Source organism: Anabas testudineus, chromosome 4, assembly GCF_900324465.2.
Source record: "Anabas testudineus chromosome 4, fAnaTes1.2, whole genome shotgun sequence".
In the NCBI taxonomy this organism is placed as follows: Eukaryota; Metazoa; Chordata; class Actinopteri; order Anabantiformes; family Anabantidae; genus Anabas; species Anabas testudineus.
In genome coordinates this window covers 12,630,850-12,655,577 of record NC_046613.1, presented here as the reverse complement: position 1 = coordinate 12,655,577, position 24,728 = coordinate 12,630,850, and the positions used below count along the sequence as shown (strand labels likewise).

The following is a 24,728-nucleotide window of genomic DNA, read 5'->3' as shown; positions in this document are numbered from 1 at the left end:
ATGTTGATCTAGCTATTGTCTGGTATCTACATATATATTTTTTTTATATAAAGGACTGTAATTTATAGTCGTTATTTTATATTATGAAAAATAATTGTATACTTGTAAAAGCAATATACCATTAATTACATAGTATAGATCACTCCCATCAACTCTATTGAATCACCGCTGCAATTTGTTGAAACAACAGCAGCTGAGAGAACTGGAGGTTTTAAGGATTTTCTCTCCAGGACTCGGGAAAACTAAAACCCTCCGTGGGTTCGGCTCTGCCGGACCCGGTAGTGTTGGTGCTGGAGAGGTGGAGGGTCGCGGTGACAGGGGGATCGCAGCGAACCCCCCGCCTTGTGCAACAGATCTTCTGTTCTGCGGTAAAGATGGCGGCGTCAGAGGGGGCGCGCAGCGGCCGGACAACGGCAAGACGATCCTGAAAAGCTCTACATTTGAGCGAATCTCGCCCGTCGAGTATCGTTATTTTCTACCGGGATACCACCTGGAACACCGGAATAGAGACAATCGCTGTCACACGCCGGGGTTGCGGTTTTATTGTTAAAGGTAGGGTGGGTGGGTTTCACCAGTAGCTGCTAACGTTAGCTAACAGGCTAGCCAAGCGGGCTAACACGGGCTAGTTAACGTTAGCTCGGTGAAGAAGAGCGGGGAGGGGATTGAGGAAGACTATTCGGGACAGGCCGCTCCAGGTTGGGGGAATGTGAGCCAGAGGTGCGAAGGGGGAGTTGTTCGCTTCGTCCCAAACGTCCTTGCACCAAACTATCGGGATGGGACAGCAGGTAGGCCGCGTCGGTGAGGGTACAGCGACCGGACTCCAGCCACCACAGCCACACGCGTCCCAACCACACCAAGGTAGAGGGAACCGGGGGAGCGGCGCCGGGAGGCGACCCCGAGAACCCGGCAGTAGCATCGGGACTCCGCCAGGCAGGACTGCTGCAGTCAACGTGCCCGACCCAGGGATCAATATATTCACACAGCATTCAGGTAACGACAGAGATAGATTATTGAGAGAGAGGTGTGAGTGACGGTGAACCAGTCCGTTTTCACTTTGATGTATTGGCTGCTGATTGTCGTTTGCTAGCTGGGTCCATGCTAGTATGACAACGACGCGTTAGCGGAAATAGCCGTGCAGACCAACATTAGCTTTCCAAGTCTTCCCCTTTTTACTCTCTCTCTCTCTCTCTTTCTCTCTTTGTGTGTGTGTCAATATTGATATTGCTTTTGCAGAAACGATAACTCTGTCCACATTTTACACCAACACACCAGTATGTTTGAGCTTATGTATGTGCTGCAGGTAACTCAAAGATTCCCAAACAAGACAATGTTTTTGAAGAGAGAGAGTCTTGTGTGCTTTGCCTGAAGGGTCATGGCTTGAGGTCAGCTACAGTAGCTGAGTTTTCTCTGAGCCCCCTCTTTGTGATAGTGGATTTGGTAAACCGTGATTATTGCTCCTTATTGAGCAGCAATTCCACTGTTATTAACTGTCTATGGCTCACATTACAGTACCTAGTAATTTTCATATGCTCAGTTAAGCTTCTGTCTGATAATATCTGGTGTTACAACACACTCGGCAAGCTGACGGCGTAGTTTGAACCACTGGGAAATCTGTGAATTATTTAAGTCACCTTATGGTTATTGTGTGATCAACCTCATACAAACAGCAAAGCTACTGATTATAATTTAATATCCTAACGTCTAACCTCTCACGTGGTCAGCAAAATCATGCAGTAACTTATGTATTATAGAAATAGTGTGGTTTGGCAGTCATGTAAAGAAGAAATTAAACCAACAAGACAGAAATGGTGGCAGACTCTTTACTTCCATCACTCATGTTCCTGCCACAAAGCAATATAGGCAGAGCCACACTGATATTGTAATCTGCTCTGAGTTATGTAGAGTGGCGCTAAGCCACAGAGAAACTCCTCTATGTCCTTGATGGCCTTCCTCCTGGGTCCCAGCCTTGAGGGAGACCTCAAGTAGGATCTCAGTGGCTGATCTAGGCTTGCATTGTATGTAATGAACATGTCCGCATGCCTACTAGGTGGTGTGTATCCTATAATTATTATTATAGCACATTTCCTCTTGTTTCTTTCTTTGTATGTTTGTGATGTTTATCTGCAGTTAGATTTGTCTCGCATATCTGTTCTGCAGTGAATGATCACTTAAGATGTTCTGCCTAGACATAAAACTACTGGCATAACCTGACTAGTTTCTGCAGATGTTCTAGACCTAACATCATAACACCATAATGAGCAAGGGCATGCAGAAGGTTCAAACTTTTGGGAATGGAAAACACTTTCAATTTCTGGCAGAATCAGTAGTAAACCTCCTTAGGTTGATGTGCATGCACAGACAGACCTGCTAAGTGCAGCACAACAGTGCTGTTTTCTCCTATGTTGAGGCAGGAGTGGCCTTTTTATAGCAGCCAGGATGCAGCCAGTCACACAGCCACTCTGCAGAGAGACTGCTACTCTTCAAGGCACACAATAATAGAACAAAGACTCTTAAGTGAGAAAGCTTGGGACTATGCACTCAGTCTTCCAGTAACTGACTTTTAAAGTGCCTGTTAATTAATGTGATTATGATGAAGCATTATAATTCATATCTTTTGGATGAGTTTGGATATCTTTGTCACCAAGTCTGTGTTTACTATAAATAGAACAAATAGTATTATTGGTATTTGTGTTTGTCAGTTACTTCACCATTTAGTTTGTGAAATGCCAATATATTGTTAAAGTTCATTAAGAATCAAATAAGCAGCTCCTTGAATTTACAGTCATGTAATCACAGTTGTTATGTGAAAGAAATAAAGAGGGTTTCTGTTGTTTAATTAAGGTATTCAGTAATACTAAGTTTAGAAAATGGGTTAATTAGATTTTTTGTGAATTCAATGATAACATCAGATGTTGAAATAAAGATGCAGTAATATAGTGCAGTTATAAGACAACCAGTGGTGAAGTTTTATTTTGGCCACAAGTCTGATTCAATGTTCTTGTATTTTCTGGTATCTATGAAATGTTTGTAATCAAAGATTTCAGAGGTGTTGTTTGTTTTTTTTAAGCTTCATAACCACTTTATAACACACTAGCACATTTACAGTGATCATAATAATGCCCTATTCTGTAATTGAAAGGTGCCTGTGTATGAGGAATGCACGATTGTTACTGCATGACTTTCGAGTGAGTGTCAGTGGGTGTCATGTGCTTCTGGCAGAGTTTCAGTATGCCTGAAACCACGCAGTCATTTTAGGGGAAGAAACAAAGAGACTGAAGGGTATTGGTATAAACTAGCTATTGCATGGCCTATGGGCATTTATCTTCCCTTTCTTGTCAAGTCTCCTTGCTCATTAGTAAAATGTGTGTGGATTCCTATTGTGGGATAACTTATTTTCTCCTCACTTTAGACAAAGTGAATCGGCTTCTGTCTCCTGCTTCGGTTTGCAGTAGTTGTCCTCAGATCATCACTAATTTAGCATCCTTGTCTTCCAACAGTAGCCCACCAAATAGAGAGGTCAGTTAGAAAACACTGAGCTAGAGGGTGCAACGTGTGCTGAATCAAAGGAAGCCATCTAGACAGCCACCTCTATCATTACTGGTTGAAGTGCAGAATTGGTGAATCAGTGGAAGCGATATATTGATGATTACAGCCCTTTAGCCCTGTCAGGGCTTCAGAGATTGCAATGTCTGCAGTGGGATAATCTGATACATACACTGCAGAGGAGAGTCTTCGCTGTTCAGCTGATACACTGGGGCAAATCTTTCAGGATTTGTCACATTACATGTGTTATATTTTGTGTCACTTAAGTGAAATATTACAAATGAAAGAAACTGGATTGCTTAGTGTGAAGTAGTAGCGGTGCTTCAGAAGGTTCTTTTTAGAAAATCAACAAAGCAATAGGCTGATCTATTTTTACTCTAAACACATCATTGAAATTGGGACAGATGAGTGGATTGGAATATTTTTTGGCATCTTACTGGTAGTGAATTTAGAGCCCGCATCACTGTGCCTGAAGTGCAGTACATTAAAGCTGTTGAATGGAGAAAATAGATGCCTGAATCCAGGATCCAAGGACCTAAGCTGATTTGCATCATGGGTGAAATTAGATTAGAGACAAATCCACTTTTCTGTGGACTCCATGTGCTAAAACCCCAACAGCAAGGATAAATCACACAGCGATATCTGGGGAAAATCAAGTTTTAGATGCTTCAGTAGCTATGGGTGAGATCTTAATAGGCTTAAATAGATAATATCCTGGAGCAAAGATGATGTGTTGATTAAAAACTAGTTAATCAATCCTGGTGACTTCCATTAACCACTAGGAGGAGCCATGGTCATAGCTCCTCTGGGTGAAACTGTTGAGACATTAGAGCAAAACTGATGAGACTGACTGTCACACATGTGGCATACATAAGTGTGATTAGATGTTTGAAGAAACACAGTTTGTTACTATGTGGATACGTTTGACACAATTAAACCTGGACTATGTCAGAAGGATACATGTAATTTCAGTTTTTCGATGTCTTCATCCTCATGCCGAGCCTTCCCTGATGTAGTACTGACTGCCAATCCTCTATTCCCCAGCCTGATCCTCTATTAGTCTGTGTGTCCCCTTTATTAAACCCTGGCAGTTGTGATGGGACTACTATAGTAAATCTGTCTAGATAATAATTTTAGTTAGTATATCTTGACTTAAAAAAATATATAAGAATTGCTTGTGATTTTAAAATATTAAACATCGCAAGAGTTGATTTTTTTTCTTTCTTTTTTTCTCCACAGTTTTGTGTCACTGTGACTTTGTGTTACTGTACCCCAACTCCCATTTGCAGCCTTGAGCCTTTGCATCTGCTTCCAGTCAACCTTGTGTATTTCCCAAAACCACAGTCCTAGTTTCTATTCCCTGGCTTCAGCTCTCCTAGAGCTTATATTATTAAAGAGTGCAGATTAATCAGAGCAGTGGGTGATTGGCTGTGCAGATGGTAAAACCATCCCTTGCATCTGTCAGCTTAAAAACACCAAATGTTTTAAACTTCATGGAAAGATTTGGCCAAATTGTTCTAGTGTTTTCTGATTAAACCACAGTTTTCACTTTTAAGCTGTAATGGTGCAGCAGGGAAAAATTAGATATGGGGTAGGAGAGGGGACAGTCCCTGTGCCAAGCCATTAAGCATTGATTTGCTTCCAGGATCAGCCTTCTGTTGCTGGCATTATCACTGCTGCTTATCTTGTGAGTTGCAGGCTGGAGACTTGGCTGGAAATGCACACTTAGCCACACTTAACTATAAACACTCACACATGCATGCACAGGCATATACGAATTCATAGGTTGTCTCTTTTCTTCCTTCATTCTCACTGAAGAAGTAATATGTGGGGGCTCTGTCAGAGGATTATCCAGCACGTCCTGCTCCATCAGTGTAGTTCTGCACCAGCTGACCAGTCAGAGAACTGTAATCTGGACACCCTGTGGAACTGCTGGCCTTAAATATCCTATGTGATTATTCTGAGAAGAGGCTGCCAGATGTTGTTGATTTTGATGAATTATTCCACAAAGGGTTGTCTATTAAATTTCTGCCTCAGTTGATATATTTAAAATAATGAATACCTCTGGCACCTTGTTGCTCACTGTTTTGCATTTTTCTGCAGTTTTTTTTTTTGGTTTTGTTTTTTTCCCACTGAGTCATTGTAAATCAGCGTACACCTACACCTTAGCAAAGCGTAACCACCACACAGATCAGGCATGAACATCCACGAGTTCTCCGGTAAACCCTCACTGCCAAAAAAAAAGTTATAAAGCAATGAGGCGGCAACAAAGAAGGTGTCCTTTTTAGGCTTTAGAGAGATTAGTTGCAGTGAACACACCTATGGAGTGTTGGCCACCTCAGCTAGGCTTTTTTCATCATCCACAAGCAGTACATTCATTGCATGATACATTTGACAAGAGTAGACAGATCTACAGTGTGGAGAGTGCTCCGACACCTCCTGTATTTATGTCATCCTAAAACTTCCATTCTGTGTCCTGTGTGTTAATTTGTGGCTTCCTCTGGACAGAAAAACACATGTCATTTTTGTCTTGGGGATTGAGCAAAGCTGAATTAGAAGTTCTTGTTAACTATCCAAAGATATGTTTAAGTCTTTTTTTTTTTTTTTGTTCTTACCACACAAGGACTGACTAATATTTGTAAGCATAGACATGCTGTCTTTTGCACCAAATAGGTCAGATATTCTGGATCACTTTAGATAACGTTGGATTTCGTATATGAGTCTATTAAAATATATAATGATTAGGCTTTGTGGATGAGTAAAACAGACAACTTTAGTGTGGATAATGTTAGTTTCAAGTCATTGTATGGCGCTCATCCTATCTGCTGTCACATAAAGGAGCACTTAGCTTTGTTACCAGCACACCTAGAGGGAAGCACTTAGAGCCCATTATTAACTCATAACAAGCCCTGAGAGGGGCAGGGCCAAGTGAGCTGTGGGTTGGGGCTTTATTCTTCTACATTCCAGGATGATCCGCTGGCCCTTAGGCCCTGACTGGGGCTAGTCCACTCCCTAATAGGCGTATTTCCATGTAGACGGCAGACATGTTGTCCCTATGGATGGAGCTGAATATAGGTTTCCAGCAGCGGCTTGCATGTGAAGTTTCTTACTCAGAGGGAATTTGTGTCCTGAGGATGTGTGAGCAGCAGGGGTCTGACTGAGAAAGATGTGAATTTGTTGGTAGTACTGTGAGTTGTGGATATGTGCATATCCTTGTCCATTCACTGCTGATGAGCTGATTTGAACTTTGAGACTGATTTCGGTAAGTAGAGTTGGTGTTTCACATGATACAGTTCAAGCCCTTAGAAATAGGCAGTTTCATCCTTGGCCAGTACACACACAGACGCGTAATGTGGTATTAATGAGGCTATTGTCCTTTGTCTAGTCCTCATGAACAACAACTGACTCCCTTTTCCAGTCATGCAAAAGGGAGCAGTCTATGAGGAGCAGTCTATGGACTGCTCCTCAGACTGCTCCTCAGACTGTTGTTGAATTACTAGATCCTCTACTAAAATTTGGCTCAGTGGTAGAGCATTAGGTCGGGATACAGAAGGCAGAGGGTTTGCATCCTATCATACCAGGTGTGGCCCTGCCATTGAATTTGGGTGTATTTCTTTGATTGACAGACCTTGTTCGGTACCTTGGTTGTACTCATGGTTATAACTAATGATGTTTTCTATTGCAGTAGAAATTCAGATTATTTTCCTCAGTCATTGTTTGGTCTGTTCCAACTCTATCTTTACTTATTTAGGTACATCAGATAAAGACATAGTATTTTTATGGAATCTGTTCAAATGCTGCAAACATTGACATCTTAGAATATGCATTCATGGAAGCTCTATATTAGTCAGCATCCCTAGCCTTGGTAATTAATTCTCAGTGTATCACTAAAATGAACCATGACAGGCACCTGCTGTTTAGCACAAATATCAAGATAGATAGTAGATATTTAAGTATAAATCCTGGATCATTTCAATAAAAAGATTATTTAATATTTATTGCCAAATCACCCAAAACCCAAAGATAGTCAGTTTACAGTAATATAAATCAGATTACTGAAAGAAAATCTGACATACTTTAGAACCTGTTATCATTATCTACTCCATCATTCTTCACTATGACTGATGATTAATATTGTTGCTATTGATTAAATGTTGAAAGTCTTCTTTGCAGTACAATAATCCCACTGTCTGCTCTGTTTATAAGGGTAAGGTGGGTTAGAGGTTAGAGCCATCTTGACTGATTGGGTGCTATAATAAATAAACCTGATCTGACTGGAGCTCTCGTGTTTCACAACTTCTTTCTCAGAGTAACTGACCACATCTTAAAATGCCCCGGCAGATTTTGATTGGTGATGTCATGAATGGTATACTGCTGCGTTTATGAGACAGTTTATGAGACAGCTTTTACGGGATGATTTACAATTGAGGCTCAACATGATTCAGTAAATATTGGAAGACCCATAGACGCTGCTGCTAGATTACACACAGTAGATTGGTATAAACCAGTTTCTAGTCTTCCTTTTTGCTGAGTTGTAGAGATCTATGACTCTCCCTTTACCTTTCCTCTCTGTGTAAACCACAGGATCTGATGTGGTCGGCTCTATAGGCTTATGTAATGTCTTGTGTATGTAGATGTCATCCGCAGCATTGTGTCAGGTTTTTGTTTGAGCTTCCTGCAAGCAGCCAACCGTCTGTCTCCACACCACCATCACTATGTACTTTGCAGTTATTTCTGGATGTCATGCTGCTATGTTTTGTTCTCCAGCAGCTAAAAATACACTCTTACCTCGCTGGTCATGGGCTTCAGATATGATCTGTTTTGTTTTTGATTAGGGTATTTAAATGTTATTCTGTTGTTAAATACTTGGACACAAGGTTGTTAAAGTGAAAATTTCACAGACACATTTACTATTGTCACAGACAGCTGCAAGGGAAGCAGTAGGGTCTGGCGACAGCCCATGAGATATTGTCACCATGGATGTGTGTGTATGCATTTCATGTGTGCTATGGGGCTAGGGTCACCTCTGTCCCAGCTGTCTTAGGGGTTGCAGGCTTGACATGCCCCTCAGACCTTCTCAGCGCGACTCAACACAAAGCCGTAGTTTCTTCATGACCCACATGTGCTGCACTTCACAGCACACACACACACTGAGGCACCCAGGCAGACACACGACATACCCCATGCAGGCCAACTGCTCCTTCAATCAAACATTTCAGCACAGGAGGTTTGAGCTTGCACAACAGTGTTTCACTGTTTGTGTGCTTTAAGGATTTTAAAGTGACATTAGAAATAAGATTAAATCCATGAAACCATTTTGCACTCTGAAAACAATTGCACCTGACTGATTCAGTGTGTTTATTGCTGTTTGTTTGTGATGGCTGGAACTAAAAGATTCTATAAATTGAGACCATTGACAAACGTGTATGATATAATATCACCATTTCACGAAAACATTCCCGAGAAGAGTGATGTGATATGTGACTATGTAAGAGGAGCAGCACTGACAGTTGGCTCAGCCTGGCTACAGCAGTTGTAGTCGTGCACATTTATACACAAACAGAAGAAAATTGTGGCTCAACTGGACCTCTCCTTCCCCTGGGAGAATAAGATCAGCCATCTGCTGCTCGCCGCCGTGCTTGTCCATGCTTCACAAACTCTCACATCGCACATACACACACACATCTAGACATGTCATATTCAGCTTCCCCCATACCATTCACCCTACCCTACGCCCCCAACCTCTGTGTATATACATGCTCCCTCTTTACCACACGCCTTTCTTTCTGCCCTCTCTCTGCCACGTTCAACACTCCTGTACAGTGTGTTAAACCACAGCACACAGAAGTCATGGATGTCTGTGCTCTCCACATGGACCTTGGAAATCTTGGCTCCTTCAGGCCACATCAAAGCTACTAAGGAGCATTACTGTGATTTCAGAAGTTTCTGTGGTTTTTATTCAAGGACTGTGTGGGTGAATTCTTTGTCTGGGCGGTCTAGGTCTCTCTTGTCTCACACACAGCATTTGTATTCCACAGTGACGGACATGGCTTAGCAGACTAGCTTGTGCTTCTTAGTCTTTGCCAGAAGAATGTACACTTGCACTTTTCAGTCTCCGTCATCTGCGTCTACATAGACACAGCCAATCTTTAAAAGAGAGTCATCACAGCGGAAAACCATAGTGTTCCTTTGGATACTTGGAGTGACACCTGCCCAGAGAAGATGTACTGGGAACTATGGCTGAGCCAGGTCACAGCCAGTGCTGCTCTACAGTGCATGCTGGTCCAGAACAAAGGTGGGCAAGTCTTGTGTGTAGCTGTTGTGGTATAGTAGACAGAACAGACATAGAAGTGCGTTGTTTGGTAAATGGAAAATGTACTTGGTTTATTTTAAATTATTTCAATGTGTAGACCACAGCTCGAACATTTTCTCTGCCTGAATTCTCGTGCATCACATGTGGCTGCCACATGGTGTAGACTTTAAATGGAAAAGCGTAATTTTGTATTAAGCCTTAGCAGTGTTTTAGAGGCTTCCAGTGAAAATCCTGCATCATCCTCATTACCTTGCTCATTATGGCCTGATGATAAAAGGCTGTAGGGCATCTAACATTTATTAAGTTTATGTTGGTAATAAATGTTTCACTGTTGTAGTTGCAACCACATAATCAGTCCATCAGTGGTTCAGGATGAAAAGACTGTGAAAGGATGATATTATTTTTCATTAGTGCTGATTATTGAAAGCACAAATAATATTACTAAGAGCAGTGAATAATTTGTCTGTACTGACACTGTTGCTAGAGGAGGAAACTGTTATGAATGAACTAGTTTCCTCTTCAAACCTTTGCTCTATTCTGATTGTGACAGCAGCTGTTGAAAACAGGAAGAATAGCTTTTGTTGTTGTTATAGTGCCTTATAGTGTTTCTTTTTGCTTTTAATTAAAATTCAAAACTTAACTAAAATCAGCATATGGAATGAATGTATATAACAGGAATAACATTGCCAGCCAACCTTCTTATTTATTATGTATACAAGTCATATAGAGCCACTTGTAATACATGTATTCATTAGAATTAAAATAACCAGAGAGTTAAATTACCACCTCTCTGAAACAGTCTTTGCTAAAGGTAAATCCTTTAAAATTAAGATTTATTGACAGGTTGCTATTTCGAATGAACTTGTTTGCATTTGTTGTTCTACGTGAAAACATCACAGGAGCAAAAAGTGCTGCAAGATGTAGCTTTTCTGTTTTAAAGTTCTACTTGATGTACTTGAAGTACTAGTTCTCAGTCTCTCTATGTCACCCTCCTCCTCTCCCACTCGCTCAGCAGCTGTCCAGGCATGCAGTGACTGCGGCAGCAGCTGTTGAGTATAATACACATTAGGTACACATGTTCTAGTTCAGTGTGTCTGTGGGTGTGTTTCAAGCAGTTATGGTAATCACTACATCCTTTCTTTCATAGCCCAAGTATGTAACCCCTCCCTCTTGCTTTGCCATATATAATACACAAAAACACTCTCACCTCACATCTTACCTGGCTCAACCTTGACGCCAGTAACAGTGCTTATAACTGAGTGGACTGGTTCAAGTAATGCTTTTGAGGTGCCTGCAGGCAAGTGGCAGTTTTGAGGAAGAGTGGACGGCTCTAAGTGGCCATCAGCGGCGCACAGGTTTCCAACACGGAACCAAGCCTGGACAGACAGGTAGTCCAGCTGCAGTGTAGACACAGGTTAAGACAAAACTGAAAAAGGACAGCTCATTATCAATATGTGCAGTGGGGGATTAGTCAACAAAACTGCCTATCTTAGTGTTTTACTGTAACCTGTACTTTTTTTCAGTTTTCCAATGTGGCTGTAATTCTTTGTTTACTGCTGACCTGTTGTTTCTTGTTTGCTAGTGTATGTTTATTGCCAATCTCCCTAACCCTTGCTCTTCCCTTTCTTCCAGAAGCTCTGCACAGGCCATTCGGCCTGGACTCTGCAGCTCTGACGGAGGCGGTGCGCTGGAGCTCCAAGGAAAACCTACTTGGGGCGGCTGAGAGCGACCCTAACCTCTTTGTTGCACTTTATGACTTTGTTGCAAGCGGAGACAACACACTCAGCATTACTAAAGGTAAACAACAGTCTTGGGTAGTGCTTTTTTGTGTTTATTGATATTTTGTTTGAACATTAATTGCTCCACAGGAGAAAATTCCCAAAATGTTTTGTGATGTGATCATGAAGTGAGACAAGACTTGACAACAGCCTTTATTTCATGTTTAACAAACACTGTGGCTCTATGTCTTTTCCGTCCGAACGCTGTCAACCACACCTTAAAGTCTTGACGTCTTAGGCAATTGAACAGAGCGATTACTGTAGGTGTAGCAATGAGTCATCACATGCCAGCGTCAGGAAGGTCAGCAACCCTTAAAAATATTTTGTCCTGAAAAGAAATGTAGTTATACCAGCCGAATATGTGTCTAACTGGTACTGTTATTCCACGTTGACATCAGTCATGTCATGACATCAACAGGTACGAGGCCTCCAGCTATTTCTTCCTTTTTCATCCGCCCACACGCATCACATCCATCTTTCTTATTTATTCTAAGTCTCTTTGGCACCAGTGAGTCAAATGTATTAATGCATAATAATCCACTACACCACCTGCAATACTACAGAGGCTAAAAAGTAATATCAGAGCTTTAACAGGGGAATGTTATTTGAAACATGTGCAGACAATATGATTAAAATATCTGTGATGCTTATACTGTGTCCAGATCTTTTCACCATTTTTCTCTTTCCTCAGTCCAAACCACCTTTTTCAACCAGCAGCGGTTAACTGGTCAACCAGCTTTCCCCAGAGTAATGAGCTTAAAATATCCTCCATTATCCAGAGACAGCCAGGCTTGTGTCCCCACCCTATTTATAACATTAAACCCAGAAGTGTGTGTTAATTCTTCATTCATTTTAAGGCTTCCCCGGCAGCTGGCTGGTATGAAAATGATGTTTAGCTCCTGGTTAATGGATTGAATTGAATTGAAGATTTCTTCCCACGTGCAAACACGTGTACTCTCAGGCTCCAGTTCACTTTTCCATTCTGTCCTAGCCTCTGCACTCCACCTTTGATTCGGAATTTGTTTAACTGTAATAATAACCAGTGGGTTACACATCAGGTGGAGGTTGATCACATAGAAGGACTTAGCAGGGACCATGTCTGAGGCAAATCACTGTCTCCTCTCTATGCTAGGCCAAGCCAGGTTAGGCCAGACCAGAGCTCCTCTTCAAGCACACACTTCTACTGTAAGAGGCAGTCAGTGTTTCCACTCTAATACAACTTAGACGCACAGAAGACAGACACAGAGGAGACTGGTGAATTGGTTGGCTTGGCTTGGTTGGATAACCATCTCTGTTTAATGTAGCTCTGTGGACTGCTAGCACAGTGTGACCTTCAGCTCTGGTTAGTGGTTAAATGTTAGTGTGCTATGTATCTTGTGTCTTACTGACTAGATTTCCCTTAGCTCATTTCAATCAAACTCTACTATATTAGAAGACGAACATTAACATGTGACTAAGTATTGATATCCTAAGACTGGTTTATTAATGATTTTAGCCCTACATGAAAAAAATGCAACAGTTCAACGGCATGATGGGGGAGCCAACATGGAGTAACTAAGCTCAGCTTTTACCCACAGCACATTCTCATTTGGAAAGGCTTTGCTCTGGCAAACCTAACGCATGCAAGTGCAGACTGTTTCCAGTCTGAGCACTCGCTAAAGTGTGACATACCATGTAGTCATCAGAGTTGATGAAAGAACTCAAGGGTATGGAATACCTCATAAAACTTCCAGTCTGAATGGATGATGAGATAACAACCGGATTAGACGGCAAGAACAGCCAGTGGAGTGACTGGTAGACGTGCAGAGGAAGCAAAGTAATATGTTCCTCCCCCTCCCCTGCCAATCTTTCATCCAACCAGCAGGACTGATCACTCCTCCGTTCACTGTTGTTTCTTGCACTGTTGGGCCTCTGTGTTCTCTCATGTCTCACAAACTGACGTCAGACCAACAGAGACACCAGACCAGGTTTCTACATGCCTGGTTTTGCCTAGCATTTTATGACAGATGTGCAGTTCACCCAACCGTGTCACTGTTTCATCGCTTTTGATGCAGTTTTTACAAAGGGGAAAGTCGTATCCATGACACCTCTTCCTGTGTCCTGTAATCAAGGTATTAACCAACATGATGACCTAATGAGAATGTTTAGTTCCATTTTGTGTCTCTGTCTCTGTAAGGAATAAAATGCTCTAAGCAAAGACATTTTATTTGAACTTGGATTTTTCTTTATACAATAATTAACCAGATACCTAGGCCCCATTCAAGGGGCATTCTGACATTCTTCAAGGCTAGGATCAAAGTGGTGACCATATGACTAAGGCCATTCTGGTACCACTGGAGTTGGTCTTTCATGTTCTCCTTCCTGTGTCCAGGTGAGAAGCTGTGTGTGCTAGGCTACAACCAGAATGGAGAGTGGAGTGAAGTGCGCTCGAAGAACGGCCAGGGTTGGGTGCCCTCCAACTACATCACACCAGTCAACAGTCTAGAGAAGCATAGCTGGTATCATGGGCCTGTGTCTCGCAGTGCAGCAGAGTACCTGCTCTCATCCCTCATCAATGGGAGTTTTCTGGTTCGTGAAAGTGAGAGCAGCCCAGGACAGCTGTCTATATCGCTGCGCTATGAGGGGAGAGTCTACCACTATCGAATAAACACAGGGTCTGATGGAAAGGTAGGCACATGAGCATGAACAGTTTAGGGTGTTTGTGATGTTGAATGCTGATGTTGTTTTTCCAGCTGTAAATACTTCCACTTCATCTCACTTTTTTTAATGCCTTTGTCCTTCTCCAACTCCCCTTCAGGTGTATGTGACGTCTGAGAGCCGTTTTGCCACACTTGCCGAGCTGGTCCACCACCACTCCACTGTAGCCGATGGCCTGGTCACCACACTGCACTATCCAGCTCCCAAATGTAACAAGCCCACAGTATATGGTGTGTCACCCATCCATGACAAGTGGGAGATGGAGCGCACAGACATCACCATGAAGCACAAGTTGGGAGGAGGACAGTATGGGGAGGTGTACGTGGGAGTGTGGAAAAAGTACAACCTCACTGTGGCTGTCAAAACACTCAAGGTTAGAGGACCCTCTGGTATTCATCTACTACAACTCAACTTTAGAAAGCTGAGTTGTAAAATATCTTATTTGTGAAGGCTAATCTCACAGCAACTTGTGAATGACTGGGCATGGACAAAACACTGGTTATAGACTACCACCTACAGGCCCACTTCAGTATTACATCTGATTATCATGTTAAAGGCTTAATGTTAGATTTTTCCATCACTTATATCTGTCCAGATAAAATTCATCCTTCTTTATTCTTTCAATTTCTTTAATGACAGGAAGACACCATGGAAGTTGAAGAGTTTCTAAAAGAGGCTGCAGTTATGAAGGAGGTGAAACACCCAAACCTCGTTCAGCTGCTGGGTCAGTATTTGAAAATGTCCCTGATTTGTTTTTGTTTTCTTAATGTATGACTTTCAGAAATTTCATTTCTATTACTCTTCAAAACCTAGGTTCTCAATATTTGCTACAGTGTTTATATCAAGATATTTATGCCTCCTGTCGTCTTTGGCATCTGTTTTCCACACAGGTGTGTGTACATTGGAACCTCCGTTCTACATTGTAACTGAGTACATGCCACACGGCAATCTACTGGACTACTTGAGAGAGTGTGATAAGGAAGAGGTGAATGCTGTGGTTCTTCTCTACATGGCCACACAGATCTCTTCTGCCATGGAGTACTTGGAAAAGAAGAACTTCATACACAGGTAAGGGGACAGTCTAGTTGTCTTTCTGCATAGTTCTTGCATTTGTGTGTGCATGTGTGCAGTTTGTCTAATTACCACCTTTATTTCTTTCTTCTCTTCTACTCTATGTCTCGTCTCTTTGCTTCTCCTCACAGGGATCTTGCAGCAAGGAATTGCCTGGTTGGGGAGAATCATGTTGTGAAGGTTGCAGACTTCGGTCTGAGCAGGTTGATGACTGGTGACACCTACACTGCCCACGCAGGGGCTAAGTTCCCCATCAAGTGGACTGCACCTGAGAGCCTTGCATATAACACATTTTCTATCAAATCTGATGTCTGGGGTGAGCAATATGTGTGCATACAGTTTTTTTTTTCTCCCTTATGCCATATTTCTATCGTTTGATCCTCACAAATCTTTTTTCCCCACAGCATTTGGGGTGCTACTGTGGGAGATTGCCACCTATGGCATGTCTCCATACCCTGGTATTGATCTGTCTCAGGTGTATGACCTCCTGGAGAAAGGCTATCGCATGGAACAGCCTGAGGGATGTCCACCTAAAGTCTATGAACTCATGAAAGCATGTGAGTACTCTTACCTACATCGTACTTATTTACCAATTGGTGGCACTGTTCTGGGAAAACTAAAGATTGGCACCATGGACTATGATAGACATAATCTTGTCTTAATTACTGTTTACAACTGTTTGCAATATAGGTTGTCAAATACAGTACTTGCTCGAAATAATATACCTTTCTGTCATTCTCTCTTTACCAGGCTGGCAGTGGAGCCCCTTAGACCGACCTTCGTTTTCAGAGATCCACCAAGCCTTTGAAACAATGTTTCATGACTCCAGCATCTCTGAAGGTATAGTAACATATACATGTAAAATGTGATCTGATCTTCCTCTAAGCACAAATTTAATGTGCCTAAAATAATTTAAAAAAATACCAAATCTTATCTTTCTTGTATTTATTGTGTACAACCATAAACCCTCACAGTGCAACACTAGTTAGGTGTTGACATTAGTTTAGAGATGTGGACTAGAGCTACTTTTACTGATTAAAAAACACAAACTTTTTTACTTCAAATTCGAGCGAAGTCTTTCACATCACTTTAACCCTTTCTAACTTTATGTAAATCAACAGTTTTTGATCGTAGATCCTCTGAAAGCTCCTTTTGACGAGGCATGGCTCACATACCTGACTCTAATGAGCTTTTTTGAGGTAATTATTCAAAGGGTTTGCATACTCTTTCCACTCGCACTGTGAGGTTTTTATGGTTGTTCACAATAGGAAACATGAAAGATCTGATTTTTTTTGTGTTATTACTTTAAGCACATTATATTTGTTAATACTCTTGACTTAGAAAAAGATGAGAACACATTGTATGACAAATGAATGCAGAAGAAATAAAGAAAGAAATTCCAAAAGGTTCACATACTTTTTCTTGCTACTGTATTTTATTCTCAAATCTGATTTCAAACCAGTGTTGTGATTCTGTAAAGTATATTAACAGAACTTTGCTTCTGCTTTTATGTAGGTTGATTTGAGCACCAAAAGTACAGTACATTCATTGCATTGGATTTGGCGAATAGCTGTGTATTTACTCTGTATTCTCTTCTTTGTACGTTACAGAGGTAGCAGAGGAGCTCTGTAAGACAGCCTCATCTGGTCACTGCGGACCATTGCACTCTTTCAGTCATGACATGCCCCAGTTGCCTTTCAAATCTCGCACACCCCACAAGCACACAGAAAACAAGGAAAACATCGAGGGAGGACTGGACGGCCGCACCGACCACGGCACGCATGGTCACTCAGGTACTACCAGGCATGAATACAATACTACCAACCAGTCAAGTGAACCATGTAATGATTCTGCAGGTATGTCAGTGGACACACTGCAGCGTCGCCAAGCCCGCCGCCTGAGGAGGAAAGCAATGATTTTTCCTTAGCAACTGACCACTGGCCATTTGACTAGTGCTGTATCATAATTCTGCAAGCTCAGCCTGACAGGCTCTACATTAAAACACTGTTTCTGCAATTATTTCTGCAAGTATTTGATTTTTACACTTCTATTTATTCTTCCATGAAAATTCATTGGTCTTGTCAATGTGCTGCAACACCAATTAAAGGATGTTAAAATAACACAAATCTATAAATGAACCACTAAAGTATAAATACACAAAACAAAGATGCATTCCACAAAGACGAAAATAATATGTCTACATCAAGAAACAAACTTGGGACATACAGAGCTTTGTAATTTCAGATCCCTTGAGTATTATAAATAAGGTCACAGCGCATCTATCACATGATCCACATTGTCAGTCAAAGTTATTGCAAACATACTTCAAACAAGTATACTGAATGATGTCCATGTTCAACTCAGCCATTGTTCTTTATCTCTGACACAAAAATTGTCTGTTATCTATAATGTGAGATAATAACAAGGAAGGCCTTGTGTTAACATTTACTTACTCTATAACTCTATAATTAAATTCCCATTATATTGTTTGTTGTTTGTCTTGTTTTGTTTAAGTTATTACATATTTATTAATTTAATGTTGAAATAAACTTTTGTTTGCTTGTGTGGTTTGAGGGCTCTCTGAATTTGTGTGTTTATACCCTTTGATTTTTGAATATTTTGTTCATCTTGTACGTTTTTGTCCATAAACAAACCTTTATCAATAAAGGAAACAGCAGTGTTCATGAACAAATCCAGTACATAAGAACATGAATATTTTGAAAAAAACATAAAGGAAAAAGTGTTTTCACAACAAAACTCATTTTGCTGTAGACAATAAAACAACTTTAGTTCATAAAAATGTTATTCTCATTCAAAATGAGGTGGCCTGTATCCCCTGGTTCTGCTGTTCACTAGGACCTTGCATGTGCTAGCTCACTGCCATATGAGTTTGAATGAGTAGCAACTTGTAAAGCACAGCCTTGAGCGAAATGTGTTGTATAAATTGACTGAATAGCTTTTGCACACCTTTTTTTTTATTTAAGAGTTGGAAAGCTTTTAAAACAAAACAAAATAAAACCAAAAAAAAGTTACGCAACAGCTTGCATAGTAACACAAGTTTGGCAGTTTGTTTGCCTTGTGTTATGATCAACTCCCAAAGGTGTATTGTATTCCCCATCCCATCATGAGTGACATTTAAATCATTCAGCTAGTGAGTGCATGTGTATTGGCACGACCTCAAAAATTTCCATCCATTTTTTTAAAATGCTTTTTCCACACCCATGAATTTCCAAGGAGGAGAAAACTGTTTAGAGGAGAAAATGAATAGTCCACGTTAGAATGATGAAGCTGTCAATACCTGTCTCTTGTAAGACATTAAACAGCCTTTGAACAAAGATGGATGTTTTCCTGCTGAGTTCAACACATTTTTGTTTTATTGTTTTAAACCATTCGTCTCTTCTCTTTCCAGGCTGGGCTTCTACTTTGCTGGGAGGTGACAGCCGGTCAGGAAGCTCCCCGGCTCTGCCCAGAAAACAGCAGTCACGAGATAAATCTCCGAGCAGCCTCTTAGAGGATTCACAGGATGTGGGCACATTTACACGAGACCGCAAGACTGGCTTCTTCAGCTCCTTCATAAAGAAGAAATCTTCCTCCTCTTCTTCCTCGCCATCCTCTCAGCTACAACAAAACCTCCCGACGCCACCCAAGAGGAGCAGTTCCTTCCGGGAGATGGAGACACAGCCTCACAAGAAATATGAACCCACTGCTGATTTCAGTGCTCCTCCTCCTCTGCCCCAGTCAGACAGTCTAGGGGGCTTCTCAGCCTCACCTTCTCACTCCCATGGGGAATCCACCCAGGCCCAGGCACGCTGCTGTGGGGCTGCTTTTGGACAGAAACCATCTAGTGGGGGGCTCGGTTCACAGGTGACAAGCGGCAGCAGTTGGGGTGGGCTGGCTGGCTTTTTTACCCCTAGACTCATTAAAAAGACTCTGGGGCTACGGACAGGAAAGACAGCCTCATCAGAGGAGAGTGCAAGTTTAGTTGGAGGGCCTAAACCCTTTCCTAGGTCCAATTCTACCTCCTCTATGTCCGCTGGGCTGCCAGACTTGGAGCGCATGGCTCTTACTTTACCTAGGAACCGCAGTGCTAAACCCCCTTTGGAAAGGACTGCCTCCACAACCTCCCAGCCAGAGAATGGGGCTGCACGGCCCTCAGAAACTCTGTTGAGGAGGATGGATGAGGGGACTGCGCAGATCAGGGAAAGGCCCAAAGCCAAGTTACTACCCCGGGGCACCTCTGTAGGGGTTAGGGCACCAGGAGTTGGGGGGGAGGTGGGGGAATCAGGTAGAGAGGAGAGTGGGGGAGGACTGGACAGGCAGCAGAGTTGGTCATCTCCCTCTAAGACTTCAAGTTCGAGTGCTACATCAGCTGGAACACAAACTCATAACCACAAAGTTCCGGTCCTGATCTCCCCCACACTGAAGCACAGTCCAGCTGATGTGCACCTTGTCGGACTAGACTCTCAGGGCAACCGCTTCAAACTGCTGTCTGAGCACCAAGCAGACCGGGACAGGCCTCGACTTGTGAAACCTAAGTGTGCTCCTCCTCCCCCTCCCACTCTGCGCGGCTTGCAACACTCCTACAGCGGTGACGGGGAGGAGCAGATAGGAGGAGCACCCCTGGAAGTAAATGGGGACACGTTAAAAGGCCACAGGTCAGGTCGAATGTCTGGAGGATTGACGACGGGCAGACCGTCAGTGCCACCACCTCAAGTGCCTCCTGCACCTTCCTCCTCCTTTTCTTGTTTTGTCACCACCAACACGACTCCTACCAAAATGGCCAATGGAGCTACCACCACTGCCTCTTCCTCACACACAGCACCATCTGCTGGTTCCAAAGTGGCACTGAGGCGAACCAGACAGCAGGCAGAGAGGGTGCCCCTGGAGCGGGTCAGCCGTGAGGCCCTGCTGGAGTGCGCCGAGTGCCTGAGCAGCGCCCTCCAAGCCAGCTCCGAAAGCCCATCCAGCAGCCAGGTGCTGGACGCTGGCCACCAGCTGCTAGACTGCTGCTCAGGCTATGTGGACTGCATCCCTCAGATGAGGAACAAATTTGCCTTCCGAGAGGCAGTGGGGAAACTGGAGCTCAGCCTGCAGGAACTGAGGGCCTCATCTTCGGGAGGTGGGGGGCTCAGCAGTGCAGGGTCCAACACTGTATTGGACAACCTACACAGCTGTATAAAGGAGATAAGTGATCTAGTACAGAGGTAGCCACTGTGACGACACCAACAGTCAATCCTAATAACACATCGCTTATATTCCCTTTTTTACTTTTCTGGTTCTTTTTACTGCTTTTTGGGGGACATAATGAGATGAATCTCTAAAGTACCTCACATAAAATGTAATCTTTATTGTTTACAAACAACGGTTTTATAAAATGCCAGTGGGGACACTAACTTTGCTCTGACCTGTACATATTGAGACATGTTTATACCAATCTAATTGTGGTTTAAGTCGCACCCTGAAATCACCTTGCCATGATGGAAAAAGGCCTCTTTGTTTAAAAGAATGTGGAGTGTCATCAGCTCAGTGTAGCCAGCCAATAGAGGAGGTAAAGCTCACTCCGCTCATCTGTCAGTCTGTCACATTACTGAGCGAGAATAATGGTGGTTGTGCCCAGCCTTACTGACAAAACTGGACAGCTGTTTTCACTGACCTAAGCTCAAGCGGTGTTTCAAAAACGTGATGCGTGAATGAGTGTTTTGCTCAGTTTCTGTGTTATTGAGTGACCATAAGCCATGTTTAAAGCCATTGAAATTTAGGATTAAGCACTGTAAACAGCATCAGCATCAGGATTTAATGTAATTCAGTAGGTCTTTGGGTCATCTCACAATGCGACTGACAGTATTTTTTGTAGTTGGACAAAAGTGTCAAAATTATAATTGTCCCCAAACTGCTTTTGTTAGTATGGGATTAAAGTTTTGTTTTTGACAATAATCAACTATTTTGACAGTGACATTCCCACAAGGTGAGACCATTGAAAGCAAATTAAGTGATCACTTAAGGCATTCAAACTTGTGTTCATTTGGCAAGCGTGTAAATAAGCTGAGTTTACATTTCACTAAAACCAAATACAGACACATCAAATCTAAAAAGAAAAAAAAAAGATTTATATAAATCTATTTTTTACTCTCCACAACACAGAAGAGTAACTGAATGAATGTGGGGTGTCTTATCATGTGCACCGAATTTGTCTTCACTTCAGTCACATGACTGATCCTCTCACTCTTACACAGTGCCACATAAATGCGGAAAATCCCCAGTCCGCTAAAGCATTTCAATATTTATGTCCAGTTATCCTTGCACACTATAATTTTTCCTTGTATGATAGAAGAAAGAAGTGGAGGAGGGAGAGCACAGAGCAGCGCATGAGCAGGTGAACTGGGACAGTAAATTATTTTCAGAAGTGTCCTTCTGAGTATGGACAGTGCTGGATTCCCTGTAGCCTTGTCGTGGCCTCAGTGCCTCAAAATATTCAATGTATCAACACTGCGAACACGCAGAGACCTACTTTACACTAATCACACAGTACTGATCTCTCAAACAAACTGCAGTATGTCTTCAGCACATGAGCGATTTGTACATTTACGTGGTTCAAAGGAAAATGCTTTTTAGAATGTCTATGTATGAACTTGAATTTTAAATTATTCTTTTTTTATTAAAAGCACAGACCTATTTTGAGAGAAAATTTATGTAAATATTTGATTTAATTCATATCGAGGAAACAAAAGATTTATGTGTGGTCACAACATAAAGAGCAATGTTTTAAAGTGAAGAGATGTATTGCAAGACTAAGGCCCATCCAACTAGATCTGAATCTCTGTTTTATGAATGTATTATTCTTCAGTTCTGAACCCAGTTGAATGTTCATCTGCATGACTCTTTAATCTCTTTAGGCGCCCTTTTGATTTTATTTATTATTTGTTACCTGCCCACTGCTATAATTTCGGTTACACTAAACCCAGAAACAGCTGCTCTTTTAAGAGAATAAACAAGACTGTGGTTTGCTTTGGCTCACATCTTAATGTACACTGGATAAGGCCTCAAACACATTGGTCCATTGATACATGTTGCATTTGAATACTACAAAACTAAATCTGTAAACACTGCAGGTCTGTAACACTTTCAGAACATCTGTTAATGACACATGGATTGTCAAGTAAAAACTCTTGTCACTTTGTTTTTGTGGTGCATTTCATATGATCATTTAATGTCATTGTGAATCAGTATATTCGTCCCATTTCTTGCCAAACAGGATGCATTGAGACAAGTTGATGGTTAAATTCTATTCACTGTGAGTTTGAAATAACATGGACTTTTTTCATATTTCTTGGTGCCTTTTTTTGTGAACAACTAATTTATGTACATTACACTATATCACTACAAGAACTCACAGGAGGGCTGTGTTTAGGTCCATTTAAACATTCATGTGATATCTTTACTTTGCCATGTAATTGAGATAAATCATCACTACCACATGCATTTCTGTCAACAGTCAGATGCAAACTTGAAACTGAAAGGTGCACTTTGTCTATTTACATCATATTTGGATTCTCTGTACTAAGGTCATCAGCCACACCTGGGTATGTTTTCTCTTTAATAAAATGCGTATGAGTCTGCTACACTCTGCCCAAGCTACTCAATTCTGCATTTATGTAGGACAAGTTTCCAAAAAAAGTAAATTCTTATCAAAGAGGAAAAGAAAAATGTGTAACATTGCAGGGTCAAACACAGCACAGTTCCAGCCTGGACATTATTAAATGAATAAAACATTCAGTCAGTGATTAGTGTCAGTAAGTTGATTCTGTTATCTAAACCGATCCAGAAAGTTTCTACTCGTTCTCGTTATCAGTCTTCTGCATTGCCTTTATTTATGTTGCCTCCATTTATTCTGTTTCTTCTTCTGTCTCTGTTTTTTGGAGAACAGCTGTGTAGATGGTGTGTTTATACATCATTATACCAAAGGCCATGTTTTCAGTTGTACGAGTGCAATGTCAGTCAACACACAGACACACCATAATAGAATATGTGAATCTAAACAGGGAAGAAAAATGACAGATGTTAACATTAACTTTTTTATAGTACAAAATATATATTTTGTTTTTTGTTTTTGTTTTTGTTTTTTTTATTTAAAGCTCACTTTATATTACTGTGAAGTTCTGCTTATGAGTGTTAAACCTATTGTAAATAATAAAGATATTGATGAATACTGATTGGTTGTGGTTGTTCAGCTGCCTTTAACTGTTTTATCCATCTTAGATATTTATTCATGATTGAAATTTGTGTTATTCACACAAGAATAAAGGCACATCGGTCTCTTCAGCCTCACAGACACTTGCTATAGGTCCATCAGTTAAAACAAATTAATTACAAGATGCAATATGATAGATGCATAAATGAACAATCAAACAAAACCTTTTAGAGTTTTAAACTTTACTGTGAATTCTAGTTAGCTTGACTTTAGTTGTTTAGTTAGTTGCAGTATTGTACCTGTTAAATATCTGTGTCATAGGGGTTAAGAGGTGCAAGAAAAAAGAAATAGCATTGAATATTCTAAATGTTGTAGTCTAAATAATATAGCACAAAACAAAAAAGCAAAAACACAACTTACAACTTGTAATCAGGGGATACAGGAAATAGTTCATCATAATATTCGACAGTGCATTTTTGTGTTGTGCGCAATTTGTCATGAAGAACCGAGATATATATTTAGTTAAACCAAAAAGAAATTTTTCAGTATTTAGCTGTGTATATGAAATTTGCCCTTCAGAAATACAAGGTTTAAAATAATTAAACTAACACAAATGACTATGTGTTTATTGGTGCATTATAATGTTAATGATACCAATATTTCAACTGGGTTGTTGTATGGCAACATTTTTGAAAAGTCAAGTGACATTTCATTAATTCAGTTATTAGGAACAGCTTTTGTTACAGAAACCAATTCTTTATATTTCATTGGGAATGATCTAATTCTCATAAAACCTTCATAATCTAACATATTACCTTTATCATCAAACAAGGACATGATATAGTTTATATTTCTTTAATATTGGAATTGGTTCATATAATCTCCTTATGTGGTGAGAAATTATGAATGTAACACAGTTTCCAGAATAATAAAGCCTGTTGATGAAACTTCAGAAATATTGTAGTTACATCCCATTAAAAAACCTTCTGAAATATAAAATGTGGTATTAAGGTCCACATTGATTCAGGAGAGTCCAGGCAGCTTTAAACTATTTGAATTCAACATAGCAATCCAAAATGTTGATTTGGATTTTAGCTAGAAAGTTTAACTGTTGCACTGACGCTCATCATCAAATGTC

General features: G+C 41.2%; 1 protein-coding gene across 4 annotated transcripts; it reads left to right on the top strand.

The window, feature by feature from the left end:
- The first annotated feature begins 251 nt into the window (after positions 1–251).
- abl2 (c-abl oncogene 2, non-receptor tyrosine kinase) lies at positions 252–23,021 on the top strand. Of its 4 annotated transcripts, none has more exons than XM_026345590.1 (11): positions 252–990; positions 11,492–11,653; positions 14,006–14,301; positions 14,432–14,704; positions 14,971–15,055; positions 15,222–15,399; positions 15,534–15,718; positions 15,807–15,959; positions 16,153–16,242; positions 17,013–17,195; positions 18,812–23,021. In XM_026345590.1, the coding sequence occupies exons 1-11, from the start codon at positions 774–776 to the stop codon at positions 20,608–20,610; spliced, it is 3,621 nt and encodes a 1,206-aa protein (XP_026201375.1). In that variant the 5' UTR covers positions 252–773; the 3' UTR covers positions 20,611–23,021. The 4 variants fall into 4 exon arrangements, with proteins under 4 accessions (XP_026201375.1, XP_026201374.1, XP_026201377.1 ...); XM_026345589.1 differs by having other exon boundaries at positions 253–990; positions 11,489–11,653; XM_026345592.1 differs by lacking the exon at positions 252–990 and adding an exon at positions 11,072–11,244.
- Positions 23,022–24,728: the final 1,707 nt, after the last annotated feature.